Source organism: Diadema antillarum, unplaced genomic scaffold (assembly GCF_040938485.1).
Source record: "Diadema antillarum isolate AM-2024a unplaced genomic scaffold, OU_Dant_1.0 seq00001629_RagTag, whole genome shotgun sequence".
In the NCBI taxonomy this organism is placed as follows: Eukaryota; Metazoa; Echinodermata; class Echinoidea; order Diadematoida; family Diadematidae; genus Diadema; species Diadema antillarum.
In genome coordinates, this window is record NW_027272338.1 from 120145 (window position 1) to 141456 (window position 21312).

At 39.5% G+C, this 21312-nt stretch overlaps 1 protein-coding gene across 1 annotated transcript; it reads left to right on the forward strand.

The window, feature by feature from the left end:
* The first annotated feature begins 1343 nt into the window (after window positions 1-1343).
* LOC139711239 (ubiquitin carboxyl-terminal hydrolase 10-A-like) lies at window positions 1344-21132 on the forward strand. Its single transcript, XM_071623155.1, has 14 exons — window positions 1344-1361; window positions 5410-5496; window positions 6448-6493; window positions 8070-9239; window positions 11129-11220; window positions 12890-12996; window positions 14326-14464; window positions 14992-15106; window positions 16351-16481; window positions 17100-17225; window positions 17955-18047; window positions 18543-18687; window positions 19977-20042; window positions 20624-21132. The coding sequence occupies exons 1-14, from the start codon at window positions 1344-1346 to the stop codon at window positions 20833-20835; spliced, it is 2547 nt and encodes an 848-aa protein (XP_071479256.1). The 3' UTR covers window positions 20836-21132.
* Window positions 21133-21312: the final 180 nt, after the last annotated feature.

The following is a 21312-nucleotide window of genomic DNA, read 5'->3' on the forward strand; positions in this document are numbered from 1 at the left end:
TGCACACACATTCACCACTACCACCATCACACACTAGAGTTTATTTTCCCCTGCTATACCTTCGCAGCAGAATTTATATTGTTACGAATTTAGTACGTTCTTATTTTTTCCTCGGGCCGGCCATCTTTTCAAGCAATGCTTATAATGGCGGCCCTCTGCATAATCGTTATTCTTATCACTGCTGCATAGACATGCATACTGTATATTAAATTTCTTTCATATCGTTGTTTATGCAAGTCAAAAGACTGTGTTAAATTTATTTTACATATATCCTACAATGTTCATGATTATGTACTCTGTATCGTGGTTTATGGGATATGCAAGTCAAACGACTTTGCGTTGAATTTACTTTGTATATTTCCTGCATTTTCATGATTATGTAACTTATGTATATTGATTTGCAGAAAATAAAGTATCTATCAAACAAAAACAAACATTTACCTAATAGGCCTATCCGAGTAGACCTAAGGAAAAGGGGAAGGGGTGAAAATGGGGGGGGGGGGGGCGCAATCATAATTCAATTTTGTGAAAGCATAATGAAAGAAGGGGCGTAGACCCTACATTTATGACACTTCGTAATTACGAATCCTATTTCATTTTCGGATTAATGAACCTAATGAACCCTCCCACTCTCATTTTCGGGTTATCAACCCTTCACAAACGAACCTTCATTTGGAATAACGAACCGTGTAACAGAACTATCTCTTACCTGCCAATTTTCTTACAATCATCATGCATGTAGTTTATAGGCATAGGCCTCAAGTTTGATGTTTATCAAACTGTTTTATTTGTTGTGTTTTTCTTTATTTTCGGGCCACCAAATAATTAAATGTGATGACTCAGTTTCATTTAATTCGATTTCATTTTATTTCCACATCCAAAAGATACAAAATTATTGCAAAATGACAGGACGATTTGTAACAAATGTTTACTGTTTAAAGAAGGCTGAATAATTGGCGTGGCACGGGTGCACTAAAATAAGTTATAAAGAACTTGAAAAGAAAAATCAAATGTTGAGCCTTGTTATAAGCATATTAAGTATAAATTTATCTAACATCCTTATTACTAGTAAAAAAAAAGTGATATTTTGATTTAGTCGGTTTAGACTTTTCCATTTCATTTCCATTGCTTTTGAGCCATCCGATCCTGTAGTCTACTCTGTGATACAGTCAGATACATTTTGCACAAGGACTTTTTAGCTCTTGGAACAAGACTACGATACTGCTGTAGTAAATGTACATGTGATAACTATGCGCATATCACCTAGCGTGCATGACTGTATCAAAGAGAATCCAAAATGGCGACGTGTATGTGCAAAGCATGACTCTTGTTATCGCGTAAAAATGGCTGCGTTGGCAGAGGTAAGCAAACACTCTTAGTTGGCCGTTAGTTTCAATATTTCTTTAAGACTAAACTTGATATCTTTCCTGTGCTGTTTTAGATTTACCTGTCAGAAGATTTCACCTTCATTCCAGTACGACTTAGCAGCTGCTGTACTGCAGCAGTCGGCAAGTCACGGAACCTTTACTAACGTTACAACTAACAAGTATTCACGCCTGTACTCACTCGGGCAGACAGTGCAGTCATGTGGGTACGATACGACTAACGTACACGTAGTTCTATCCAGTATTATCAATAAAACTGTACATGTGTGTGTGTGAGTGTAATGTGAATGGATGCGAGATGATGCTAAATTACTCTATTGCTAGTTTTTGCTGCTTCATATTGCCTTTAAAGTTTGATGGTGGTGCCTATCATCATTCATTCCATTTCTATTCAGGAATTTCTATAAACATTGATATGGATTTGAACTAAAAGAATAAGATTCTATGGCTGATTTATGATATCAGATATAAATACAGAATAGAAAGAACCTACAAATGTAGGCTAGGGCTAGAAAGCTAACTAGAGTAAGAACCCCAATTTTCGGCCAGCCTCCAAAATCCAGACACTTTCCACTCATCACAAGCCAGAAAATTCTACTGTCACAACACACGCGTATCACATCGTTTCACATACTGCTCACTGGCACACTCGTTCACCACAGGAAAGTGCCTGAGGTTGAGTCACCTCCAAAAATCCATCTAATATCCCAAATTTTGCCATAAAAAGCGCAGAATCACCACAATTTTTCCAAAGCGTGCGCGAATTAGGTCCCATGTAAAGAATCGGGGTCGCCGAAAAAGTGCTAAAAATTATAAAATTACGCCGTTCTGTTGCAAGATTTTTTGCTTATCGCAAGCTCAGAGTGTGATGGTATCCTCAAAAACACAAAAGAAAAGCAAAATCTCTGTACGTGCCGTTGCAGTGAATAAATGTACAGGGGCTGAATGCAAGTGCAGAGTCCCCAAAATTCGGACACGAACGGGCGCCGCAACGTCCCGATGCAACCTTGCCCCAACAAGGTACACGTACAGTGTATGGCGCGCGTGGATTTTTCAGCGGCCTTGTATGCGTATTGACATTGCGCTCATAATGTCCAAATTTTGGAGAGGCTGTCCGAATTTTGGGGAATTGACAAGGTCATAATATTTGGGGATTCTGTGAAATTTTATGATCTATTTAACAAAATCAATATTGGGAAAAAGTAGGTTGATATATTTAACATACATTATTATAGATATAATTTTGTAGAGTATTATTTGAGTTGAACAAATATTGCAAAAAAGCTTAAGTGTCCGAAAATTGGGGCTTTTACTCTACATGTAGACAGGTTCTAGATGTTGATAATATTAGAGAATCTAGAGTAAAACCACCAGTTTTCGGACACCTGAGATTTTCTGCAATATTTGTTCAACTCTAACAGTAGTCATACAAAACTTGGTCTATATCTACAACAATGTAGAAAATGTTAGAACTTATCTGAATATTTCAAACTATTATCCCAATGTTGATTTTGTTAAATACATCATAAAATTTCACACACACACACACACACACACACACACACACAAATTATCACCTTGATAATCCAGAATCCGTCCGGCCTCTGTAGAATCTGGACACACGCTACAAGCATGTATGTGCGTTCGATGTCAATATGCGTGTATTGTACAAAGCTAGGCTGCTGAAAAATGCGCCGCGCCATACCTTCTTGGTGTAGGCGCAAGATTGCATCGGGGACATTGCGGTGCCCATTGGTGTCCGAATCGCGAATGCTGGCGAGTCGGCACCTGCATTCAACCCCTGTACATGTACATGTACACGTACAAATGTACAGTGTAGTCACTGCATCGGCATGTACGGAGATTTTGTTTTTCTTTTGTGTTTTTGAGGATACCATCACACTCTGACCTTGCGATAAGCAAAAAATCTTGCAACAGAATGGCGTATTTCTCAATTTTTAGCGCTTTTTCGTCAACCCTATTCTTAAAGCGGGACTTGTATTTTGCGCGCTGTTGGGAAAGTGTGAACGACTGCAAGTATGTGAAATGGGGTCTAGGGCAATTACCCCTTGGGCAGTTACCCTGGACCCTTCCCCTGGCCCTAATCCAATCCTAATCCTAATCCTGAACCTAATCTTAACCCTAACCCAAACTCCTAACCCTAATCTATACTCTGACTTTACCACTAACCAGTATTTAGCCGGGGGTAATTGCCCTCTGGGGGTAATTGCCCGGATACGGTGAAATGATGTCATATATGCGTGTGTTGTGACAATAGAATTTGCTGGTTTGTGATAAGTAATATACAATGTACAGTAAGTATCCGGATTCTGGAGGCCTGCTGAAAACCGCAGGCTTTACTCTTGTTTGTTTCTCTCTCATTTAAAATTTTGTTTTATAGGTTTCTACACTGTACATTCCTGTCGCTGTACACAAGTGTTGCGACGGGGCTGTACTAGTCAAGATCCAAAATATCACCCTATTCCAGACTGACAACATGTTTTTGAATTTATTACATCATGTTTGTTTTTCAGACCTATGTATTTGCTATCTTGATCAATTTAGCTTGGTATTTTCTTAAATCAATATGGACATACAAGTGTAGACCCCATACACAATTTACAACTCACTGAAAACGAAGATTTAGATATGTTATACGCACTGAATTCCTATGTCTCCGCACAGTGTAGATCATATTTCTTCACTCTGTTGTTGGCCCTGTCGCTCAGTTTTCAGTTGAAAAGATTGCTTCAGTTGCGTTGGAAGGATTGGTTTGAAAAGTGACATCAAACATGGGACATTAATGTATACTTGTTCTGTATATTTTTGTTGTTTACAATACATGTATTTTTTTTTTTGTTTATCTAACAATGGACAGTTGCAAAAAACTCTTCCTGCTGTCTGAAAGTGCCTACATTGTAGTCCTTGATGAACAATCATTGTGTCAGTCATGTGTGGGTGTAGAGTTAACAAATAGAGAAGACACTTTGATAGTGTGAAACTGTAATAGCATAGATGCAAATAAGTGCTACACAAGAGAAGCCATTAATTTGGCAGAAAGATAAGGGGATATCTCACATCTGGAGATGAAAAGACCAGAAAGATCACATTACGACCATTTCAGGTCTGCTGAGAAATCTAAAACATGAAATTCTTAATCATTTACTGTTAAACCAAACAGTACAGCAAGTGCAGGGAAATACCACAGAGATCTGATCAGGTCATTCTAATGGCAAGGAGCAGGAAAGATAAGATTTTGGATCAATTACAGACTTTCATGCACATGTACAGTTAGATTTAGAGCCATGGGCCTGTTGCATAAATGTTGAGATCAAACACTTATGTTTACAAGTCTTTTTAGCATACTCAATTCTAATTGACTGAGCCCTTATGACTTATGTTTGATTGCATTTTTTTCCCCCAAGGCAACAGGGCCCTGGTGTGATAAAGAGCCTAAAAGACTGAAATTCTGGATCTTGTAATGTCATTGTCAATGTGATTTACATTTTGTAGATATCCATAGAATGCTGTACAATGTAGGACTGAGATGATTGCTATTCTATACTGTACCATGTGCATTTGCTGATTGTGGGCAACACACTTGAGTGATGAGATTACAGTATGGACACTTGCTATAAATGCTGAACTTGCTTTTTAAAGTATTGTGATGTTTCCGTAGACAGTGTATCATTTGGAAAACATGACAGAAATGGCTTACATGTACTGCACAGCTCATGGCTCATTGTCATGGATACTGTTACATTTATGTCACCCAAATCTGTATGAAGTTTGGTATGCATGTGCAAACATGATAAGATACAAAGAACATGGAAGAAGTCCAAGTAATACAATTGTGTTTATTCTCTTTTAGAAAAATTGTGATATGAATTAATGTAACATGAAAGTAAAAGTACAGGAAACAGCTGTTATCAAAAGAACTTGACTTTGCTGGCAACCTTTACCTGAGATGACTGTGCGACATGTACTTTACAATGCTTAATCTGTGTGGATATTTTTCCAACAGGACTTGACATTTGGGGACTTCAGTGAGCTGGAGTATGCAGAGTACCATGCCCTGTTTAGGACTCCTCCCCAAAGCTCATCTGTGGAGGTAAATTCGTAGGGTTGATGCTAATGTCATGGTTCAGTTGCTTGTTTACTTGTTTATTTTTTGTGTTGTATTGCAATGTTTACTTTAGTTTTGTTTCGCTGGTTTTGCTTTGTTCTGTTTGTTTTGCTATTTTTTATTTATTTTTATTTTTTTTTTTTTTTGCTTTTCAAGTCATACAGATTCTGTCAATTAAAGATATGTGACAATGGCAGTGAGGGTACACTTTAATAGGTCACTTAGGATTCATTCGATATTTTCACATGGTCAGGGACATTTTCAAGACTCTAAGTGACACAGGTGGATTCACAACATTATCCATGAGGGGCAGGCAGCCAGAATCCCTGGGCAAAATTACCCAGTACATTGTGGGTAAAATTTGATAATGTGTACCCACTTGTCTATTGGTCGATTGAGTCTTTTTCGTTGTATGATGAAAATTGTTACTACATCTTTCAGAGCCTGAGGATCAGTCCATATGAATAACTCACCCATCCATTCATGAACACTGTATAGTATTGTTTATTATTGATACGTTGTTTAAAAATGCTGTCATGTAGCAGAGGTAAAATCAGAGTGTCAATGTGGAAGTGCACACCGGAGGACCGAAGAAGTACTTTTGATGGTGATGTCTTTGCTGTGGTTATAATGAATATTGCCGTTGAAAGGAAGTAATAATTCTAGTGAGCAGTAATTATATTACATACCTTTGCCATAGATTTTCCATATTTGAAGTAATCCATTTTCAATTAACCCACTGAGGACGAGTCCCGAATGTACTCGGGCAGGTGTCTATGGGAAATGCGTGCTGTAGCAAAATCAAACCGTCCTCAACCAGTTAAAAGGGAAACTGTATAAACTTGCAGGTTGTCTAAAAGATTTTGAATAATGATGTAATATCTTTCTTTCTTGTTTCTCTCTCTATCTCTGTTCCTCTGATAAAAACACAATTAGTTTCCCTGGGATGACAAAAGCTGTGTGAGGAGCTTGCTCCCAGCTGGTAAGTACAGTTTAAGATGAAATATGAGGCATTGTATAACTGCCTGGTCTTATACAGTTATATGTATCTCGAAGCAAATATTCTTGTAGGTGTGTTACCCATTCAAGGGTGTCATAAACGCGTGTGTACACCTTGTCAAAAGATGTTATTATTACCCTAAGTTCTAATTCCTAAAAGTAGGTATATAGTACACTGTATCTCCCTCTTCATTCATGTGATACATACATGTAATAGCATTACCAAATGTTGGTTTGACTCTAGACAGGTTCTTTTCAATTTTAAGCATATTTAAAGGAGAATTGTTTTATTTTTATTTTCTTTTTTCAGCTGCTGGTTATGAAATTTGATTTCACTAATATCCCTTTCATGATACGTGGGTAATCACACTGGAGATTCAATGGGGAACCCTAGGGGAACACCTGAGAGAAATTCCTTTCATGCTAGCAAATGAGCTCTTGCTTGAATTTCCTTCACCCACTCTCCAGCAGTGCAAGTACATGTTATGGCGTATGCGCAAAACAGCCCATAATGACGTTGGCATGCTGACCTAAAGTTACTTTTTACCCGCGAGTTTACCCACGATGCCTTTCATGCTGCAATATCACCTGAAAATTCATAGGAACATCCCTGACTTTACCAGGGACGGTTCGAGGATAAGATTTTTAAAGGCACTGTACAGTACTGGTTGAGGTAGGGATTCATGTTTTTAACATTCCTAAGTGAGATAATGAAAAGCCTCTTATGAAATATGAAAGAGCATGTAATTTTAAGAAGGATTCAACGTTTATTTGACGGAAATTGGTTTTCAAATGGCTGAGATATCCAAAAAAGTGCTAATAATAAAAGGCGACATGCCCCAACTTTATTAGTATCTCTTTGTTTCACTTTGTTTTTGGATATCTCAGCCATTTCAAAACGGATTTTCATCGAATAAACTTTTGATACCCCTTAGAACCGCATGCTCTTTGACATCTCACAGAGTGGTTTCTGAATATCTCACAAAACGTTAAAAGCTAAATCTTCACCTCGACCAGAACTGTACACACCCTTTAAAAACAAAAGTCACATGGCATTTCACCCCAGAGTTTACCCACTGTGCTTTTCATGCTACAGCGTCACCTGCGAGTTCCCAAGAAATCTTGGGTGAAATTTGTTGAGCATGAACGGCTTATAAGGGGAGTTAAAATGACACTCCATGAATCACTTTAGCTTTGCTTGTATAGCAGTGGCCAATGTAGTTCACATGTTAGCTTTATTCTACCTCAAGAAGTACTAGTATGTCATTTCAAACAGATGGTTTGATTTCTTGTTGCCCCACATGAAACCAGTTAACTATTAGTATCAGCCCAAAGTAAAAGCATGCAGTTGAAAAATGCATCAACTTGCAAGATATTTTCAGTTTGGCTGTAATAATATCTACTGGTACCTTTGCTGTCAAAAACAAATACTAAGTATCAACATGTACATACATGTATGATGTATCATATAAAAGGAAGATGCAGAGAACATCTTTCAGATATGTCCAAAATTTTGAATGCATTGATAAGATGACTGTTAAATGACGCTTTGTTTCCAGATGCGGCAGCCACTTGCAGCGGGGAGAAACCTTCCGTCGACCAGGCCAGCTTCCCATCCCAACCATCTGAGCAGAGTGACCTGCATGGCCCTCCCCAGGGCACTGGAGGGCAGGGGGCCCCAGCGCTCACCGGGAGAGATGGCTCACCATCATATCACATCTTGCCAAACAATTCTGCAGGCCTTTCTGGGAGTGTGAGAGAGGAGATGTACCAGAACCAGTGGGGCAGCAAGCCTGCAATCAGTGCTATGGAATTGAAGGGTGCTGTACATATGGATATGCCGAACCAGAGTGAGTGCATAGCTCCCGGGAGCGAGTTGCCAGGTGACGAGGGGACCAAGAAGCGTCGCAACAAGAAGCGCCGCGACCCAGATCACTACAGGCGGTACTACAACAGCATTGAGTCGGAAACCAGCGTTAGTAATGAAAACAGTACCGAGAATGGTACTGCGGGAATAGAACCCAACAACCACTATGCCAGCAGTGAGAATTACGCCCCCCAGAATGTGCCTGCTTCCAAACCTGACGGCAACCAGACTCAGAACACAGCCCCTCTGGGCAGTGAATATCATGCAGATGAAAAGAGCACTGAAAGAACTAGTGTGTGTGAGCAGTACTCGACTGCAGATCCAAACAATGTAGCAATGCCACAGACAAATAATGTTGGTGTAGATCAGCCATGGTCCGAATCAGTATATGTCGAGGCTGGTCCACCTTACGATGTGACAAAGCAAATGGATGGTGTAGAGATTGTGGGAGAGGGCAACTCAGTGAATATCAATAATGAACCTGTGATCATTGACGTGCAGCCAGAGGCAAAAGACACAATTCAGTCCAATACACAGATAGTTCCTGATGTCAACGCTTCGCAGGGTGAGAGCACCACCCCCACCCCCACCCCCACCCCTTCAGAGGGAGAGCCAGCTAAGGCAGAAGCTCCCGAGGCGGCCCAGACGGCCCCGGCAGCTCCAGCTGCGCGCCCTGCAATCAAGTCCTGGGCCAGCCTCTTCAAGGGAGGGTCGGAGACTGGCCCCTCTGCCGGTTCAATCAACCATCCTCCAGTAGCCATTAGTGTAACCACAGAGTCCTCAAGCAGTGACGGCATGAACGATGAGCAGGCTGTGTCTCTGGTCTCCGCTGACAAAGACCCATATGCAAAGAAGCTTGGGGGTATGCCTTCTTCAATACTTTCATATTCAGTCTATCAATTTTGACCTTTCATTGAAAGGGGGTGCAAACAGAAGTTAAAGTGATCAAATCTACTTTATAGATCTGTTGAACGTTTACTAGATTCCAGTAGAGAGGACTTTTGATTGCTTTAGATTTAGGTTTATGAAGTACTGTGTTTTCTTGCATCTTATTGTGGAGTGCTTTCTTTATGAAACATTGCATGCCACAAGACAAAGCTGGTCTGTGTATGTTCTTGCCATATACGTTACTCTCAGGTAAATCTAAAATGAAAATACTTTCCCCTTTTCGTGATTGTGACATTCTCATTACGTGATGTGCTTTGACATTTCAAAAGTCAAGATGATGAATCGAGTCTAACTTGTCATGTTGGAAAGTGATAGAGTCCTGTGCTATAAGAGTATGTACAGTATGTGTAGTATGTACGAGGAATGTGTTGTATTTTTCTTTCTTCCAATCTAATTTGGAGTGATTCTGGTAAGATCCCACCCCTTTTGTGATTGCTTCAAATTAATATTCTCTTGTGTCAAGCTCAACTTGAGCATCTACATCTGTAATTTATGTAAGATATTCAAAATGAAAACTTCTCATACAATACAAATATACCTTTGTATCGAGATACAGTTAAACTCGCATAAGTCGATCTTCTCGGGACTGAGCAAAACACATCGACTTAGGCGATTTTCGACTTGTGCGTAAGTCGAAAAAAATCGACTTAAGAACAGTTACACCACACACTATGTATAAATGTACATGTATGTTGTCTACACTGGAGCCGAGAGCTGGAGAGGTGGTGTGCCGCCGCAGCAAGGGTCACCCGGCAGGGCCGCAGCTAACTTTGCATGGACAGTGTATTAGTATTGGCACAGGTCCGATTACTTTACACCCTTGTTAAACCTTGGGGAAGTGAATATGAACGATATTTGAGCAGTGATTGATTCCAGTTTACCATACCGTGGCTTGAAATGCGTGTAGAGGTGTAATTCTGATTTACCCGTGCCTGTAACTTTCCCCCTATTTTCCGCTTTGAAAACTCAGCAGCTTCATCCATCCACTGCACAGCGCAGACTGCAAACATACACAGACTATACACAGCCCAGTCGCTGTACGCACAACTATTACACAGCCCAGTCGCTGTACGTACGTAGCGCTAGCGCGACAGGGATGGACCAGCGGACCTCCAAACACGAAGAGAGTTCAACAATCGCGTGCGATCACTTTGAATTTTGCTACTTTAGATCATTTTTTTGTCACCTGTCTGGTCGGGCTAGTTCTTATGTAAACAAAAACTGGCGTCTCATGATTTTGACAGTGATTTATTGCACAATAAAATCTTATTCGACTTAGGCACAGTGAATTTAATGGTTTTTCCGTGAAAGTGTTCTTGGAATTTCATCGACTTAGGCGAGTATTCGACTTACAAAATTCGACTTGTGAGTGAATTAATACATGTAAGTCAATGGGGAAAAATCGGGACTTTTTAAAATCATCGACTTGCGCGATTATTCGACATATGCGATGTCGACTTATGCGAGTTTAACTGTACTATGGAAATATTATTAACCTGTTAAAACTTGCCATTCACTTCAACACGCATATTTTGTTCGTGTGGAGGGGACTGTACATTTTGTATGTTGCCTAGTGACAGTGACATACTGAAAGAGTGTATCTTCTCTGTCTTCTCCCTTAGAAAAAAACAAACTATATATTTCAGATGATTGTTTATACCTATTAAGTTAATTTGTTTACGTTTGGCTAAGAAAAGAATCTTATAGGTAGTGTTCCATTGTGTTGTATAGTCAGTGGGAGACAAAGTCCCTATTCACCTGTGCTTAAAGACATTAACACCATCTTATCTTACCTGATTGCAGAACACTTAAGCCATGTATCATCCTCCCATCATCCAATGAACCTTCAGCCACGGGGTCTCATCAACACAGCTAACTGGTGCTACATCAACAGTGTATCCTTTCCCCCCATCAAGCACTTCAGATTTTTTTTTTTTTTAAACAGCTATGTTATTTATTATTATCATCTTCTTGCATTACAGTCATTTGTAGATGCATCTTGCTGAGAATACATTTTCTGTATTTTCTGTTTTGAACTCTAAATTGGATGTTTTATATGTATAGCAATGCATTATTTGTGCCCTATGTATTTATGATTTAAAGGTAGGGGATACCTTTTACAGACCTCCCAAAATGCAGCAAAACATTGAATATGAACCTCAGGGGACTTGTTTAGGCCACTGCTGAGAAATTTGGAAGTCAACAGTTATCTACAATTTGAATAATGCACAAAACTCAACTACTCAGTAGTTCTGTGTGTCAGCCACACTTAAGCCTCTGTGTTGCAGTCTTCTGTATTTTTTATCTATAAACACAAATCTAAAAGTATAAGAGCTGATGTAATAACATATAGAGTGTGTGGCAAGAATGTATATAGAAATGTTTGTAAGTTTTGATGAACTTTCTTCACAAAATACACATGATGGACACACATGCAGTGCATGGGTCTGCAAAGGTAGCCTAGTAATGTACTGGAATTTACGGTGAGCCCCGAAAAAAATTCAATTCCAAATCTAACGGTCAATAAAAATGTACTAAATGTTACCTTCCACTTTCAATACTTTATGGGAGTTTCTAAAATGATACTCTCTTCAACATACCACTGTATTTATACAACTCTTCATTTGAGGCATGCAAATGGGATTCCCTACCTTTAAAGGGGCATAGTCTCGGTAGTGTAGAGGGCGCTGTTGATGATACTGCCGATCACCGTTAGCATTGATACGAAGATTACCGAAGTTGAGCTGTCATCAAGAGTAAAGTGCGTAGCTGTTGCTAAGTAACGTTGCCTTCGTATTCTTCTCTGCGCATCGCGCAGTCTGTAGTAATGCCAGGGTGCGTGCATACAGCTGTATGTGCTTGTTATTATGACATCACAAAAGAAGTTTGCTAAAGCTGTCGTCCCCCTCAGCCTAATCATGAGCCGAACTGTGATCCGACCACTGACTACAGTGAATCAGACTTCTTCGGACTCGGGGAAAGTGGGCCAAAGCGTAAGCGCTAAAGAGGAGTCCATAGCGGAGGTCTCTATAGGAAACTTGCACCGTGCGCCCGCGTACGCATTTGACTAAAACACGGGGACCATGCACCTTTAATGTCAGAGTGAGCATTTCATAAAATGAGGCCTTGTTATATGTAGAGCTACAGACTGTACTGTATGTAAATAGCACATTCCATGGTACCGTAAGCATCTTTCATGTTGTGACAGACATATTGATGTGAGGTACGTGTATGAGACGTATTCATGAAGACTGGTATTGTCTCACAGAAAAGAGTCATCAATTTATTGTCAGATTCTTTTACTGAGATGCCATGTACACATGTAAGTGCTGTTCTACAGTCTTGTATTAAGCATAAATGTACATGTATTTATCTGTGTGTATACTTTTATTTGCACATCGTTACTAGATTTGTGGTCTTGTTCGCTAAATGTTACAAGGAGCAGAGCTCAAATGTAGTAAATTTTAGATGCAGGGGATAGGAGTTGTTCATGAACTGTGCATGTCCAAGGGAGAGTGACCAGTGAACAGACCCTGAGTTGTCCTTGACCTGTTTGACCAATAGATTCTTCAGGCACTGCTGTCCTGTCCACCTTTCTATCATCTCATGAGGAACTTGCCCCTCAACAACAAGGTCCGGAACACAAGCTCCACCCCTATGTTGGATGCCATGTGAGTCTTTGTACTTGAAACCCCAGAATTGATTTCGTGGCTCAATTTTGTATGTTGTTTTACATGTGTGACATTTTGGGTCTTGTCCAAGGGAGATGGAAAACATGAACAAGACTCAAAATAGTCTGACAACATTTTTAATCCGACTGTATTTTATATGCAGACCTCTTCTCATTTTTGTCGAGCCCACCGGATGTGTGGGGAGACTAAGGGATCGCCTGCGGCGTCTGTCCGTCCGTCATCCGTCCGTCGTCCGTCCGTAAGGCTACAAAAACTTGAATAACTCTCTACTGAGGACTTCAATTTCAATCAAACTTGGAGGGAAGAGTGGTTATACAGAGTTTCTACACATTTTACCAAACATGAAGGTCAACTCAAGGTCAAAGGTCACAGGCAGAGGTCAATGAACTTTAGGGCCCAATGTTAAGTTTTTACAGCGCGTTTCGATTATGGCTCCCTGTGTCCGTTTGTGACCAAACTTGGATGGTAGATGTCCCTTGGGGAGTTGAAGGTCACCACAAGGTCAAAGGACACAGACAGGGGTCAACGAACTTTTAGGGCCCAAAGTTTTACGGCACATTTCGATTATGGCTCATAACGTTTGATCCCTATGTCCATTTGTGACCAAACTTGGATGGTAGATGTCCCTTGGGGAGTTGAAGGTCATCACAAGGTCAAAGGTCACAGACAGGGGTCGACAAACTTTTAGGGCCCAATGTTAAGTTTTTACGGCGCGTTTCGATTATGGCTCGTAACTTTTGATCTCTGTCCGTTTGTGACCAAACTTGGATGGTTGATGTCCCTTGGGGAGTTGAAGGTCACCACAAGGTCAAAGGTCATAGGCGGGTCAATGAACTTCTGGGAGTTAGAAAAACATTAATTTTTTCTACGCGAATGGGCGAGACACAATTTGGCACTTGCGTTGTGGAATGTGATTACTCGATTGCCGGAGACCTGTAATTGAGTAGAAAAATGTATGAATGATGTCAATGTTGGAGTGTTTCGAGGCACAGGGGAAAAGATCAAGTAAACAAGTCATAAGATTGACTGGATATTTGTCAAAAAATAAAGCATGCAATTTAGTACACTATATATGATGAAACATTTTAATATTTGAATTTTATTTCCTTAGGATTATTGCAAATGCTATCCAAGTGCATGTCACATGTGTTTCTGAAATGAATTCAACGTTAAATTGAATGAAACATGATGAACATGCACTGTTGGTACATTGTATGTGCCAATTTGTAGCATACAATTATTCATGATATGGAATTGAAAGATGGGAAATAAAACATTATGCCTCCTCTAAACCTGATGTTTCACCAGGTACCAGTTCTTGAAGGAGTTCCTGGAGATGAAGGGGCCAGCAAAACGTGCCACCGCCGACATCCGTCCCGGCATGCCATTCGAGCCGACCATCATCTATCAGATGCTGTCCGTAGCCCAAACCTCGCTTGCAGTCAAGGTCTGTTACTTTCTTACCTTTGCTTATTCTGCCTCCTTTCTGCTTGCAGATGGGAGTGAAAAATTGGCATTTACTCTGGAGTGGATGTCAAGACAGGAGTAAAGTTAGATGCCTTCATTTGTTACGCGACCCAAACTGTTGGTTGAAGGAACATCTTATTGAGTGATGTGTATTTGAGCCTGAAATGCCACAGTTTGCATGGGTCCACTGAAGCAACCACAATTATTTGTTAACTACTCTCTATTCATTATAGTCGATTTGGGGATGGTGAAGAATTGCACATTTATGAGCAGTTGTAGACAACGGACACACAATGGCACAGTGTTTCTATGTGTGTGATTTGTCAGTCAAGTAGCGGAAAGACATACTGCTAAAAATTTTACACTGTCAACAACTGCAACAGATGAGCCAGAAAATAACAGCAGCCATATGCTGGCAACCAGCAAGATGTTTTGTTTAGATGAATGCTTTAAATCATGTATTTATATATATTCTTGTTCTATTTCTGTGCCTTCCTGTGTGAGCAGCAAGGTAGACAGGAAGATGCAGAGGAGTTTCTCTCCTGTCTGCTGAACGGTCTCCATGACGAGATGACATCCCTCATTCAGCTGGCCAATGGAGAGGACCCACAGCAGCTGGAGGGTGAGTACTACCCTGATGATGACAGTTGTAGTTGTTGGTGGTAGTAGTAGTAGTAGTAGAAGTAGTAGTAGTAGTGGTAGTACTTGTAGTAGTAGTAGTTGTAGTAGTAGTAGTAGTAGTAGTAGTAGTAGTAGTAGTAGTAGTAGTATAGTAGTAGTAGTAGTAGTAGTAGTAGTAGTAGTAGTAATCATAGTAGTAGTAGTAGTAGTAGTAGTAGTAGTAGTAGTAATCATAGTAGTAGTAGTAGTAGTAGTAGTAGTAGTAATCATAGTAGTAGTAGTAGTAGTAGTAGTAGTAGTAGTAGTAATCATAGTAGTAGTAGTAGTAGTAGTAGTAGTAGTAGTAGTAGTAGTAGTAATAGTAGTAGTAGTAGTAGTAGTAGTAGTAGTAGTAGTAGTAATAGTAGTAGTAGTAGTAGTAGTAGTAGTAGTAGTAGTAATCATAGTAGTAGTAGTAGTAGTAGTAGTAGTAGTAGTAGTAATCATAGTAGTAGTAGTAGTAGTAGTAGTAGTAATCATAGTAGTAGTAGTAGTAGTAGTAGTAGTAGTAATCATAGTAGTAGTAGTAGTAGTAGTAGTAGTAGTAGTAGTAGTAGTAATCATAGTAGTAGTAGTAGTAGTAGTAGTAGTAGTAGTAGTAGTAGTAATCATAGTAGTAGTAGTAGTAGTAGTAGTAGTAGTAGTAATCTTAGTAGTAGTAGTAGTAGTAGTAGTAGTAGTAGTAATCATAGTAGTAGTAGTAGTAGTAGTAGTAGTAGTAATCATAGTAGTAGTAGTAGTAGTAGTAGTAGTAATCATAGTAGTAGTAGTAGTAGTAGTAGTAGTAGTAGTAGTAGTAATCATAGTAGTAGTAGTAGTAGTAGTAGTAGTGGTGGTAGTAGTAGTAATAGTAGTGGTGGTAGTGGTGTCAGTGTTTGTGGTTTTGGTGGTGGTGGTAATTGTAGTCATAGTAGTAGAAGTGTTAGTAATATTTTTTTTGGTTGTAATAGAAGTAGTAGTAGTGGTACATTGTAGCAGTAGTCATAGTAATATTGATAGTAGTGATACTAGTAGTACTGGTAGTAGTACGTGTAGCTGCTGCAGTAATAGTAGTAGTAGTAGTAGGTAGTATGGCAGTAGTAGAAGTATCAAAGCAATATGTGACTGCAGTATCAATCTTTTACTGTAGATGATATCTTTGCTGAGACATGGTGCGTTGAGTAATGGATTTGGTATAATTTGCATCCCCTTTTTCCCGACATCCAGAAAACCAGAATGGACCCACCGTTGCCATAGGTAACGGTGATGTTGGCAATGAGAACCCGGAGGATGGGAGTGATGACAATGATGAATGGGAGCAGGTTGGACCCCGCAACAAAACCAGCATCACAAGAAGGGTGAGACATTGCATTTTTTTGACCATGTTTGTTGCCTTGCATGTCTTGTGATTTTGTTTTATTTCTCTTTTTTAAATGTTTTTGTTTGTGAAAAGAGAATGGAGATATTTTTTCAAAGAACATTTAGGCAAATGTATTCAAATCGTTTCAACCAAAGATATTAAAACCATTCATCAATAAAAGACACTGTGGAGTTGACTTTCAGTTTATATGTAATGAGATCAGTGCGAACAGACCACCTATCTTAACAATTTGCCCTTTTTTGGGAATAGTCTCTATGAATGGAACTGATGACTGTCCTTTACAATGACACTGGACCATTTGCCTTTCCTCAGAAATGATTGCTATTTAATACTGTGCCATGTGCTGTCTTGGCTGGGACCATGCTCGTTATAAGATTTTAGGTGTCATATGAAATAGTTGTTAATGGTCTTCATTTGTGCAGTTGAGTAAGGTTTTGCATTTGATAAAAGATGAAAAGCCCTAGATTCGACTTGTATTGAACGGCTCATTTTTCACCTCATGTGAAATCTTGTACAACTCCACTTGTGACCATTCACTATTTGTACACGCACTCATCCTTGTCTACCCACCTCACTCTTGCTGCCCTCTGCCCAGGCCCAGTTTTCTCAGTCACCCCTCTCCCACATCTTTGGGGGCATCATGAGGTCGGCTCTACACCAGCACGGCTCCAAGGAGTCTGCCACCCTACAACCATTCTTCTCTCTCCAGCTGGATATTCAGGTAATACTTACTTTTTATCATTACATTACATAATGATGATTGTTAAAATATGTGACAATGTTATTGTCATATCGTGTTGTAAATAAAAGTATGTGTATTATATAATGTGTTATGGTTGTAATTAAATTACTGTAATTTATTAATCTTTCTTTTTGGACAGTTGATTGCAGTGTTTTTTTTTGCTTTGTAGTGGTATTGTTATTAGTGCGTAGAGTCATTAATTTGAAAAGGTGTCAAATAACTAATTGGTCATTTTTGGTAGGTGTTATTAATTACAGTATATGCTGTATGCTTTGTGAGAATAATACTTCACGAATTGAAATTTGCAAGGTATTTTTTTTGTGTGGCTTACTGTGCAGTTGAGAACCACATTGATAGAATAAGAAAGAAGTATTTTCCCTTTTCAACAGAAAAAAAGAGATTTCAAGCCATGGATATGATATGAAAAAAAAATCTCGATAGGGGGAGGCAAGATTTTTGTGAAATAAAATTTGTGTATATATCAGTTGACTTACTAAATTTGTACAAATTAAACACAGCAAAATATGCCTTGTATGTGCAGTATTCTGTTGATCACTATTAAACTAATCTTAACCCTAATCAGGCTGAGCCTTTTATTGGGCATAGTAGTCTTTCTATTAATTGCATTGTAATCTACCTCATTGTGTCATAATTGTTTTGTTTTTTTTCATATAATTAATAGATCTTATCTATTTCTCTCTCCTGTAGTCACAAGATATCTGGACAGTGCAACATGCTCTGGACATGCTGGGAAACAAGGAATCCGTCCATGGTTTCATGTCTAACAAAACAAAGAAAGAGGTAAGACTTGTCAGAGATAAAGAATGTCTCCCCTCCCCCACTAGAAATGTCTAGATGATGCCTTCTGTCATTAAAAGTGTCATAAAATTTTTCTCATACTATAAAGACTTGTGTGATCCTCCCCCTCCCTCTGCCAATATCATGACATTTTGTAGAGTATTGTAGTTTCCAAATCATCTTCTTTAAACATATTTTATGGTGAGGAAATAGCTGTTCTGTCCACAAAACTTCTGGATTTACTGCACAGCAAAATCAACTGGGAAGACACTGTGATCATACTCAATACCAACAGCGATGAAAAAGAAATAACACCTATGATAAGGGACATTTTTTAATACAGGTGGGTTACACCAATACAACGTTTATTTACTTATTTTCTTTTTGCCTAAGCTAGTTCCTGCAAGCACTTACCAAGACATGCAAGTGCTGGATGAAGCTGTAATTGATGTTTGGGTAATTGTCTCCATGGCAACCCCTCCTCTTTCTCCTGTACAGGTGGAGGCATTCCGTCGCATCACTCTGGAGGAGCTGCCACCGGTCCTCATTCTCCATCTCAAGAGGTTCCTGTACGACAAGTCTGGTGGCTGCCAGAAGCTCATGAAGAAGGTGGAATACGGCATGGAACTCGAAATCAGCAAAGGTGTGGACTTGCGTTCTCCAGTATTTTTCTTTGTCATGCTCTGTTCTTTGGTGTTTATGCACCAGTGGGGCTGTCTCGTATATTTCTTTCTCTTCCTCTCTCTATCTTTCTTCCTATCTGTCTTTCGTTCTGTCCTATTTTATTGAATGACTTTTTCCCTTTCCTTTATCCATTCATCTGTGTATTTTTGTGTCTATGTATCTATCTTCGATCATTTATCTGTCTATTATCTCCCTTTGTGTTTGAATATTTATCTCCATGCAATTTTAATGTATTAATCATTGTACTCATAGGGGTATGTGTATGTACCTGTATTTCATTGATCTTCAAATCTATTTATCAGTTTGTCAATATCTTTATCTCTCCCTTCTTTTTTGTCTTTTTTTCCCACTGTTTTACAAGTTTAACTTGTATATGAATTTCAGAGTTTATCAGGTACAATGCATTCACCGATTACAGCTATGTCACAGTGGTCACCAACTTGGCATGGAAACACTTCTGGCCAGAGAACATTTGTTATTTTATGCAGTTCAGTTTTTTTAGGGATGTTTAAAGTATCATATTCCATGTTCAATTCTAAGGTCCAAATACATATCTGTAAACTGCAATGGGAACATACTGTCAAGACCAGTGAAGCTCATATTTGGTTGGGGTTGTCATTTAATATTCCTGACAGGTTGATAAAAGATCAATTGCTGCTTGTGTCTTCAAGAACAATACAAAGTGCTAAGACAACAGATGAGTATATGATGCACTGTGGAGCAGTGTAGATTGAGATCAAGTTATAGTATTCAGAGTAGGGAGTTGGGTTATGAAAGAAAACAAAGAATAAACTTGAACCCATTGAAGACTAGACCTGAGTACTGTAAAACATGATATATTCGCGGCATGAATACGAGCCGACGGCCTTTTTTGCAGCACGAAATTTTCGCGAACAGCCACTGGCATTCAGTGCATATAGTTTAGACAAGAACTGTTGCGTGCATTTTGATTTCACGAATCTCGGCGCTCACGAAATTCGCGAAATTAAAATGCACGCGAAAATTCCTCGTTTTACAGTATACTCGGGCAGCTGTCTATGGGAAATGCGTGTTATAGCAAAATCAGTACAGCTGTCAACAGCTTAATGTAAATTATGGCATGAAGCATGCAATCATGTATACAGAGTGATATATTAACAGATGAGAAGGAAACTTAATTTCCGAGTTGAAGGAAAAGTTGTGTTATCAGTGTGTGTCCGTTCACAAGCGTGCTTATCCAAATTCTTTATTCCTATGTCTCCTTGACAGATTTGATATCACCGAATGCCAAGTCCCGCATCACCTTCAACCAGAGAGTCTACAAGCTGTTTGCAGGTCAGTAACTAGGGCCCGTTTTGCCGACCTATCAAATGCCCAACGGTCGGTAAATGTGCAAAGTCTGTGCGAATGATGGCACTTTTTGACTTGAATGCATTTATGGAATGAATGGATCACTACAGAATAATGTTGGTTTCTATATAATGACCTATTTAAAAACAACTAAGAAGTATTTCAATCACAAAACTTACTGTAACAAACATTTGTTACATGCTTCTACAAACAAAATTATCTTGTTCTGATATTCATTTGTAGTAGGAGTTACTTGCAATGTTTGAAATGAATCTGTGCATTTTAAGTGGACATCTGCAGGAAAGAGGCTGTCTTCCGCAGTTGATTTAACATATACTTTTATATTTCAGGGAATAATTTTCCTGGTATCGCATCACAATTTGGTATGCATTTTTTGTGTGACTGCTATACAACATTTCTTGTGTGTAGCAGTTTGGGTTTTTTTTACATCGGACTGTACAGAACTTTATTAAAAGTGTTTTCCCATTGATCGAAACTGCTTATCAAATTTGAGAAGTAAAATTATTCCCCGTATTTACTTGTTTGTTTACCTGTTTTCTCCTCAGTTGTGTATCATACTGGAAAGGAAGCCTCTGGAGGTCACTACATTACTGACCTCTACCACGTGGGAACCAGCGGCTGGCTGCGATGCGATGACAGCATCATCAAATCCATCAAGCCTGTACAGGTCACCAAGCCACAGTCCACGTATATCCCCTACCTCCTCTTCTATCGCCGCCGAGACCTGCTGACGAAGCCCACAGCGGCGCGAGAGTGAGCCGTCCCTTGGCTGCGTAGAGAGCGATGCCATACAAATTTTTTTGAGCAAACTGCAGCTCCGCACATCTCTTTAGCCAGCCATATCAGTCTGGTTATGCAGATCATCGTTGACTGAACATAACATTTCAAATGTCGGACAAAAAGGTGATGCTGTGTTAAGTGGATTGGACACGACTTGTACTAGCATCTTCTTGGATTTTTTCCTGTGATTTTTCGAGACGGCGACTGCACCTTGACAGATTTGAAGACGTATTGAGCAAACCGTTCGTGAAGCATCAGGATTTATTGTGATATTGAGGTACGATGTATATCATATTGAAGACTTGCACACTGCTCTCTTCATCCAGTCTTTCTCTCACCGTTCGTACCCCCTGCAGCGAGGAGTGGCGGAGGGGGATGTTTCAGAAGGCGATACATAGCTCTGTGGTGGTGGAAATCTTTCGCAATTTGATTGACAACTTTTGATGTGACAGTG